The sequence below is a fragment of the Osmerus eperlanus genome, chromosome 12 (genome assembly GCF_963692335.1).
Source record: "Osmerus eperlanus chromosome 12, fOsmEpe2.1, whole genome shotgun sequence".
In the NCBI taxonomy this organism is placed as follows: Eukaryota; Metazoa; Chordata; class Actinopteri; order Osmeriformes; family Osmeridae; genus Osmerus; species Osmerus eperlanus.
Window position 1 is genome coordinate 6,736,435 of NC_085029.1, and position 9,487 is coordinate 6,745,921.

The 9,487-nt window shown below is 37.9% G+C and overlaps 2 protein-coding genes across 2 annotated transcripts; one reads left to right on the top strand and one right to left on the bottom strand.

Annotated features, from left to right (window-relative positions):
- The first annotated feature begins 3,220 nt into the window (after window positions 1-3,220).
- Window positions 3,221-4,558, top strand: LOC134031607 (interferon a3-like). Its single transcript, XM_062475315.1, has 5 exons — window positions 3,221-3,334; window positions 3,443-3,520; window positions 3,706-3,855; window positions 4,005-4,082; window positions 4,182-4,558. Exons 1-5 carry the CDS (start codon window positions 3,221-3,223, stop codon window positions 4,254-4,256), a joined length of 495 nt encoding a protein of 164 aa, XP_062331299.1. The 3' UTR covers window positions 4,257-4,558.
- On the bottom strand, window positions 4,538-8,938 carry cd79b (CD79b molecule, immunoglobulin-associated beta). Its single transcript, XM_062475314.1, has 5 exons — window positions 8,808-8,938; window positions 7,956-8,279; window positions 7,564-7,682; window positions 7,355-7,408; window positions 4,538-5,482 (listed from the first exon to the last, which is right to left on the bottom strand). Exons 1-5 carry the CDS (start codon window positions 8,851-8,853, stop codon window positions 5,387-5,389), a joined length of 639 nt encoding a protein of 212 aa, XP_062331298.1. The 5' UTR covers window positions 8,854-8,938; the 3' UTR covers window positions 4,538-5,386.
- Between the last annotated feature and the right edge of the window lie 549 nt (window positions 8,939-9,487).

The following is a 9,487-nucleotide window of genomic DNA, read 5'->3' on the forward strand; positions in this document are numbered from 1 at the left end:
GCTTGTTTGAAAGAGAAAGTAAAACCGAAAGCTGTTGAAAAACCAGAACCAGTGTCAATAGGGTCCTCCTCACCGAGGACCCTCGCCGAAAGTAAAGGGGCTGCATGGTGTTGAATAACGCTATACTAATTTCAGAATGTTTATATCCTTACGAATATCTCCCAGCACACATAATATGGAAAAATACCTTTAGTGTTCCTACCGATAGATTCGACGTTAGTATCATCAGCGTCTTCTCTCATGCTTCTCCAGTGTAGTTGTTGAACATGCCGCTCAGCCTGAACTCCTGCCCCTCATATTTTAGATTTTTTTCATTGGACAGTAATCATGCATATGCACAAGACTGTCAGAAAAAATAGATCGCATGGTAGTGGTGGCACCAGTGGTGGCTAATCACTTTTCAGTGGTGGCCAGTGACACCCCTGGACACCCCCCTGCCATGAGACTGAGGCAAATAAATGGGGTGCTAGTTCACCCATTTAGGATTAGTTTTCAAACTTAAAAGAGATAGTTTTGGATATGTTGACTTTTTAAAAAGTTTTTTATTATGTCTTCACAATACAAACAAACATGGTACAAAATCAAGGCTCTGAATATAACAACACTTGTTCAGTCTAAGGTTGAGCACAGCCAATATCAAAAGAGAAAGATCACAGTAAACCAAACAAACAAAAGTAAGAATAATAAATAAAAAAAATAAGATCAAATAAAGGGGCTTTTTAAAATGAATGTATATGTATAGAGAAAGAGAAGATAAAGCAATTTGAGGGCTTTTTGGTTTTTAACACATTTTAAAGATTTGCACGATAATTTAAGCTCATTCATCTGATTTAAAGTTGGGTTTAGACTTAAACCATCTGCATGTATGAATGAAAAACTTACCAAAGCATAACACAAAATAAATAACAAAATCCAACTCTTTGTTTTCCAGACAAATACCAAACCTAATTAGCTTTATAGTGAGGGGTGGAAGTTCAACCTCTAGATCCAACCAGTTCTGCACATCTCTCCAAAAGGGTTGCACTATATCACAACAAAAGAAAACATGTTCTAAATTTAACACAGTTATTCACGTCAAAATTAAATTTCAATCTTAAAAATTCATTGGTAGGATAAAACTAATATTTTTTTCTATAATATGCTGATTAAAGAGTGGTAATGCAAGCATCTCTATGACACAGGGATACATATGATCATCCAGTTTGATGTACAGTATATATCATATATCTCTCACAAATTATCCATGACAATGTCAGCTATCATAAAACAAAACAAGGAGATTGGAGATAATATCCAAAACAGCAGTGCAGCAAGTGTTACAGCACAACCAATCCAGAGCAGTGCAACAAGTGTTACAAACAGCAGTGCAGCAAGTGTCACCGCAGCGGTCTAGGCAATCATCTTCTTTGTGACAGGCACAGGAGCAGCCCTCAGGACAGGAGTTGGCACATTGCATACAGACATTGTCCTCCTTCATGGATGAGGTCTCCTCCTGCAGGGGCGAGTTCTCTTCCAGCATAGAGGTCCTCTCCTGCATGGATGAGCTGTCTTCCAGCAAGGAAGAGGTCTTCTCCTGTATGGATGAGGTCTTCTCCTGTATGGATGAGCTCTCTTCCAGCATGGAGGAGGTCTTCTCCTGTATGGATGAGCTCTCCATCATAAACGTTGTGGTACCTTAAGCATATTGACGTGTGATCATCTTCAATAACGTGACAACGTTATGCGTGGGTTCCCCACTTCCTGTTCTCCGAGCCCTCTCCGAGCCCCTCGGAGAGCTCTACGTGCACCTCCTGATTTTCCTGACTATCCGTCCGTCATTTTACGGATAGCCCTTGGCTGTGATTGGTCCTTATTAAGAACCGCTTGCGTCAGGGGCGGGGTTGCCGTGACCCATAGATATATTACAAGGGCGTAGGTTTGGTCTCAGCTTGGGTAGGGACACTGCACGGCACCCCCCCCCCCCCCCCCCCCGCGCCATATATATTAGGTTGAACAGGCAAACTTTATTAAAATATCTTAACCTGCCCTACGTCTGCACTGGACTTCAGAGTTTCCTGAATGCGTTTCAAAATAATGCCTTAATGAATACATGTGGACGTTATATGAGTAGTATATGTATTTATTTTGAAAGCCTTTCAAAATAAATTGGGGGGTTCCCGGGCAGTGTCCCTACCAAAGATGACCAAACGCCCTTGGTTTGCCGCTGTTAAATTATTCTGTTTTATCATGTCGTTTAGATGTGTAGGTCATACTCTTGTGTTGTTTTCTGTAAATGTGAAAAGTAAACTCACTCACTGCAGACCAAATTGACCTCCTACTGGTATAAATAAAGTTAACCGAACAGAAAAGCAATGACGCAACGGAGTTTCGCTTTCTCCCATGAGGTCAGAGGAACTCAGCTGTGTCGAAAGTCCACAAGTTGGCGTAATTGTTATGGATTTCTTGTCTAATCTTGAATGCCGCAGTCTTCTGGCTTAATGCGTTTCTCAGTTGGAGGGCCTGCTCACCTGCTTTAGCAACCTATCAGTTAAATTATTATTATTATTATACTATATGCATGCATCACAATAACAAGTGATAACCAACGAAACAAAATAAGCTTATAAATGAAAAACTAAATGATTGAAAGAGTCTTTAAATCTTCTTTCATGCCAACTCCTGCACACACCTGCTCTAACAACAAACGCAGACTTTATGCCTTAATTGAGTGTAGGCTTACACGATCCGGTGCCTGCCTTGGCCTACCTGGAAAGGGGGCAAAACTTAGTTACATTTTCTTTAATGGCACTTAAGGTAGGCCTATATGACAATCCCTTAATTTACTATGGATATAGATTTAACTTTATTGTTGTAGCCTAATAGCTTAAAGTGTTTGTGTTTAGATTAAAATGGTCGTTGTGATTATCCATTGATTCATGCCGTCGTTGTGCGTGGCAATTGCAATCAGATTAAATTATGTCAATAGTTTATTTGTGACTATGTTACATAATTAGCGACAATTCTGCTGTCCATACTATTAACATAATTGGACCTAACGAATGCGGTTCGTTCTGTTTACAACCGCTCACACGTCCGGAAAGAGAAAGGGAGAAGCGGTGGATTCGTTTTGTGAAACTACATATGCTGCATCTCCATAGGTAAAAACGCACAACACCTTTACTACAAACTTTAGAAAACAAGCAACAGTGATAAGGACATAATTGTTTTGTTAATTTTCAGAATGAAGTGTTTACTTGTTTGCTTATGCAGTCAGAGCCTCTCGCTTAAATGTAGATGGTTGGATCAAAAGTTCAAAGAAACAAATGCAATCTGTTTGGGGCTGTTGCACATCATGGTGAGTACACTGCTATTTTTCGTCCATTAGTTTATATTTTTAACCTACTAAATGTTTACAACACTGAAAAGCATGTCCAATGAAATACATATCCCTTTTCCATTATAGGGTGGAGATTTTACAGAGGAGATGAGGAACATTCCAGCCTTTCCAGAGGGCTTGTACACACAAACATCTAACGCAGCAGTGAGTGATACACTGTATAGTCACACACTGAAACTAGCTGCATCATGCTGTCTTAATATTGATGTGACCTGTATATCTTAAAAATAAACATTCTGGACTGTTAATGTTATAAGTAAAGTTTACTGTTAAAAATCATCTGTTATTATTACTAACATAATTGTACTCATTATTATAAAATCTTGCAGGGTGATGATAAGGCTTGGTTTATGCTTCAAGTTCTTGAGGAGATCCTGGAGTTGTTCAATGAAGACCTTGACTCTGTTACTTGGGAGGAAATTAGACTGGAACATTTCCTCTCTGTTTTGGATACACAGAAAGAGGGGCTGAAGTCATGTGTAAGTGATACATGGGGAACTGAATATGTTGAATATGAATAATGATGAACAGGCTTGCTTTTAAAAAAGAAACAGCAAAAATAATGCTGAAAGTCTACATTTAAAGAATAATAGGACAACAATTAACGATCATTTTAATTATCCCCCAGATTGTGACCAAGAAGAAGAAGAGCAAGAAACTGCAAATGTACTTCAAGAGACTGGAAAACCATATCCTGAAAGAGATGGTAATGTCTCAGAACCCTCTAAACTTTATGTAGAAGTTATGTATTAAATAGCTTTTATTGCAAATGATACTGATATTTCTTTGACTTCTACATTTGCAGGGTTACAGTGCTAAAGCATGGGAGCTGATCAGGAAGGTAGTCAGAAGACACTTGAACAGACTGGATGTCATTTAAAGTCTAAGCAATGATGTTTGATGTTCATATTTATATTAAATTATTATAGCTTATGTCTATTATGCAGTTAAAGGGTTTTATATGTATATTTATTGATGCAGTGATTCTAGATGGAGAAATACCTGTATGCATGACATATTTATTATGTTCTATTTACTGTTATTTATTATATTGGAGAGCTGAGACATGTAAGTTATTTAAAATAATTATGTTACAGTAAGAGGTGGATGACAACATTCATGAATACATTTGAAGTATTTACAGATTACTGCTGTTTCCACCAACTTTATTAATAAATGCATTTTAGAACAATAACTGATTTAATTATTTGTACCTAAGCAGTCGGGCATATTAATAAGAACACACTGAATCAAATACATCTTTTAAACAATTTAAGTTCCAGTAAATCTGATTTTGGCATTCAATCACACTGCATAAAACAAACACCATGACAACGTTTCACATTACAAGCTCAGCATAATGTAGTTCTGAGAACATCCAGTAACATTACTAGTATATAGTGAAATAATACACAAACATAACTGTAACTGTGGGAACTAAAATGAGATGTGGATTTCCATTTTTGCTCTCAATCTGCTGTGCATCATGAGAACAGTGTGTGTTAATATCTGCTATAAAACGTACAGAGAACACAGGTCAAAATATGCCTTACATTATAGTAAAATGTCTCCTGCGTAGACAAAATTCATGATCACTGTGGCACATACAAGATAGTGGTATTCCACCTAGTGGTATTAATTAGAAAGTACAATGTACGCACTGTGATAAAAAAGCATGCTGTGATATCATGCATAAGGCATGAAATCCTCAAAGAAGCATTATCTTTAAAAGGCAAAGCTTTGCAATAAACACAGCCCTGATGTACAGTAAAGCACAACCCTGAAATAGACTTTGAATCTTTATTACATACACATTTTGATCATGTTAACAACATCTCTTTCAGTCCTTAAATGTACTGTATGCTTATTCTAACATTCCCAACCAGGCATCTGGTGACATTTGATAAATTATAAATTAAATCCCATGTTTTAAACATAGAATATGTACTTTGTTTCAATCCTCTTTGGCTGTCGTAATACAGCGTTAATACAGGTCAGGCCCAGGCCAGCTTACTCTTTGTTCCAGGCAGCCTCTGCCTGCTCAGGCTGGGCATACGCTGAGATGTCCTCGTACACTCCACCACCACAGTGCTCTATCTCCAAGCCCTTTGTTAAGGAAAATTATAAAGTACATTTGATTATTTTCACCACTATTCACAACCTCTTGATCCCTAACATTACTGACACAAAAGCAGATTCATTATTTAGTCAAAGAATTAAGTCAGTCATTTTATAAACAGGGTACATTTCTTTATCTCCTATTATTTCTAAGATGTGATGTTGAACTACAAAATAAAAATACAATTTAGAGTTGTGCATAACTATACATTATTGTGTGTATTTTATTAATGGACTAGCCTGATTAAGGTGAGAGCACTATTGTAACATGATTAAACATTTAACAATGTTTTCTATTGTAATTATACATTCAATGAAAATTCCTCCAGTGCATTTTCAATAACCAGGTGCATCTTTGCTGAATCATTATCATCTCACTACATGACTCATCTACAAGAGGTGTTTGGATTTTGATTAACTTAAAGGTGACATGACATGAAAACTTCACTTTAAGAGGTGGCTAGCCAGTGGCTAGAATAGGTGTAAACCAAGCCCTGGGTATTCTTCTCCGCCTTTGAGAAAATGAAGGCTCAATTGCTCTGTTTGAAAATCTCCTCCTTGTGATGTCACAAGGAGGAAGGTTACCTCCCCTCTCTCTGCTTTGCCCGCCCAGAGAATCTGGCCCACCCATAAAAAACTGAGCTACGACCGTGCAAGTGTTTTTATCCTCGAGAGACATCATGGCTTGCAAACGAACGAAGCATTACATTTGCTCAGTTTGGACAGTTACTTTTGCTAATGGGAAGGTAGATAGCATCAAGTATGTGTGTGAATACACATGCTGTAACGACTAACGTGAGTGTTGTACACTTCTTTGCTCTACACGCCTTTCCCCTCATTGAAATGACTGAGTGTGTACCTCTGCAAACCAGGGTTATCAGATGAGAATGGGCAAATTCGAGGCATCTTACAGCAACGGGGCTACAGCCATTGCGATACATCCATTGTAAACATTAGCGCATGGTGCCGCCCCTCCGCTCCTCATTAGCATTTAAAGCTGCAGACACCAAAACAGCGCGTTCTGAGGAAAGCTCCTGGTGGGACTGCTAGTAGTGGCTGTAATTCCGCACCAAGGCTGAATTTCGGGAAAGAGACTTCTGATACAGTATTAGGGGACCACTAAGGCTTATATAAAAGCATCCAAAAACAGCATGTCATGTCACCTTTAATGTATTCATGCAAACAATTAACCCTGTAAGACCCCTTGTTGTAAAATTACAACGTCACCTTTAGCTCTGTAATTGCTCATTTCTTTTTTTTGAAAGACCAAATTTAACCATTAACATTGCAAGGCAAGACAATAGGACCCATTGGTTATGGAAATGTGGTCGTTCAAAAAAAATCTTATTTGCAAATGTATTTTTTGGAGAGCTAAAGTTGATGTTGAAATTATAGGGTTGGGTCTTACAGGGTTAAGAAAAACTTGCATTATCCTTTAATTGTTTCCTTGGGAACAGCAGAATAAATTTAAAAGATCACAAGATTGTTCCACTGACAAATACCAAAGTACATGCATTCCCGACCCAAATTCCTCAGCCATAGAGAAAGCGATAGTGTGTGTATGTACTGTACAGTATGTAAGAGAGAGACCAGCTGTTGTACAGACTGTGCTTCCTGTTTGTCACGGCATGCTGCTTGTTCTAAGATAAGACAAACCAAATGTGAAGTAATGCATGCATTGTGGAACAACCTTTGTCAGAATCTAATATTGTACTATCTTACCTAGCATCATGTACATGATGCATTCATTTCTTGAACAGGTCCTGAAAAAATGTATTGCCCTTAACCCCCTTTAGGTGATCAATGTACGATTTTACCCAATTGGTTCAATTTTTTGTTCTGGTCAAATCTGTTACATACCTCATAGATGTGGTCATGTTGAGGCTCTTCATAAATGGTCTCCTCTTTCTTGAACTGAAAATAAGTCGTTTTTCATGAGATGACAAACATATTTAAGAATACTTTAAGCTACCAAACATATATTGTTTACTGGTACAGTGGGTAGGTCAATAGAAAAGGTTATCAAACATTATTATACAGCACAGATATTGAAGTACAATGTTTCTTACTAAGGTTTGGCTTCGTATCAAGGGAGCAACAACACATAGTGTCAACAGAAAGGCTTGGATCAGGATCAGAGCATCCTTCATGTTGCTCCTACGCACTGCACTGTTAAAGTTGTTTGGTCCTAAAAAGAAACAGAGTAAATTCAAGGGTACCATCAGGGCACCTCATCGCTCACTCAACTCTAATGTGTCATTAAGCTCTGAGGATGTACATTAGGTAGCACAATGATAATGACATGTAAACCCCTGACCCATGGTATGAACACGAGAAGACGAATAACCAAAATTCAATGGAAGGAACCGATAATCTGGAAATTGATGTAAACACCATGCAGCTCTTACATCTACTATAGCAATCATCATTTACAATAAAACAATATTCCTTTCATACTTACTAAACACCTGCAACTCTGTCCCTGGGCCCCAGTTATGATTCATTTTGCAGAAGTACACCCCACTGGCTTCAGTGGTCAAATCTCGAAAGCTGATTGAAGCGTTTTGTGTCATACTCTTTTCCCTCATATGGATTTGCTGCCCGACAGTAACTATTTCTCTTTCCGCAGGAGGTGTATTATATTTAGGGGCTTTGTACCATTCCACTTGAGCATTTTGAATATGGCCGGGAGCCACACAGTAAATTATTACACTTCGGCCGGCCTTGACTCCATAGAAACGAGGCTTCTGGTTCAGGTTCAACTGTAGGGCAGTGGTTAGAGCCACTGTATGTGATGACAGTTAATAAGTAGCTAAAGTAAGTTCATCAAAACATTTACTATAATCTAATTACATTCTATGAAACATAACACTCTGTGTAACATGTGTCACTGCACCAAAGTCTAAGAAACCAAACCTAAAGAAGAAAAAGGGATGGTAGAAAAAGCTGAACTGTAAATTCTCTAATATTACACATTTTTACTTTTATAAAATACAATAAACTTGGTTATAGCAGATTTCTATGTTATGACTGTAATGACTTGTGTCGAGTTACTTCCTCATTTACTAACAGATGTGCAGGAAATATGTTGGCTTGTGATAAAAATAACATGCAAAACATTATTGTACAGAAAACGTACATGTTAAATATTTGAAGAATCATGAACTTAGAACTTAAGTTTTAGTTTAAGAAGTACCTCCTAAAGTATGGAAACATCTCATATTCAATATACTTATGATGAACGGATATATACTGAAACCTTCTTTGAAAGCATCTCAATGTTTGTCTCATTGTAGGCATCAATGATTCTTACCTGAAAGATTCACCAAACACCAACAGCTAAACTGTAGCCAGTGCATGATGGCTGATAATACCCGATGTTAACTTAAATGTCAGAGATTCTACAAATCAGAAATTCCTCGGTCTCATGAAGCCTCGATTGTGTAAGTGGGACAAGGATAGCACTAAATTCAGTGGGTGTTGGTTACTGTATAGACCACACCTTTGAAGTGTAATATTCAAAATAGGACTTTCTTTTAGCCAATTCTACATATCAACAACTTAGAACATTCTTTAGCATCTTCTGACCATGGACATGGGAGAGTAACTGTCACTCAAAAAAAGTTAAATTAATTTGATTTTCCTTATATGGTGCCACTTCTAACCCTGTACTGTTTAGAGGTGGAAGATAAGCCAGGAAGACCACATGGAACCATATATCTATGCTTCAGAGTATACAATTGGGTTGGACTCAATTGTAATGTTTGTAAGTCAGCTGGTGCAAGCAAGCACGGCACATTTTACTAACAGATACCGTTTGACTAGACGGTCACTGCCCACCCCTGACCTTTTGCTTGGGCAGCCTAACAAACACACGCAGGATAATGTGCAAAGCACATTTTGCACTAGTGGTTGTGTGTAGTGTCGATAGAGTACACACAATGTAAACTAACTTTAAAACATAGAATTATATGGAATATTATTGAATATTTT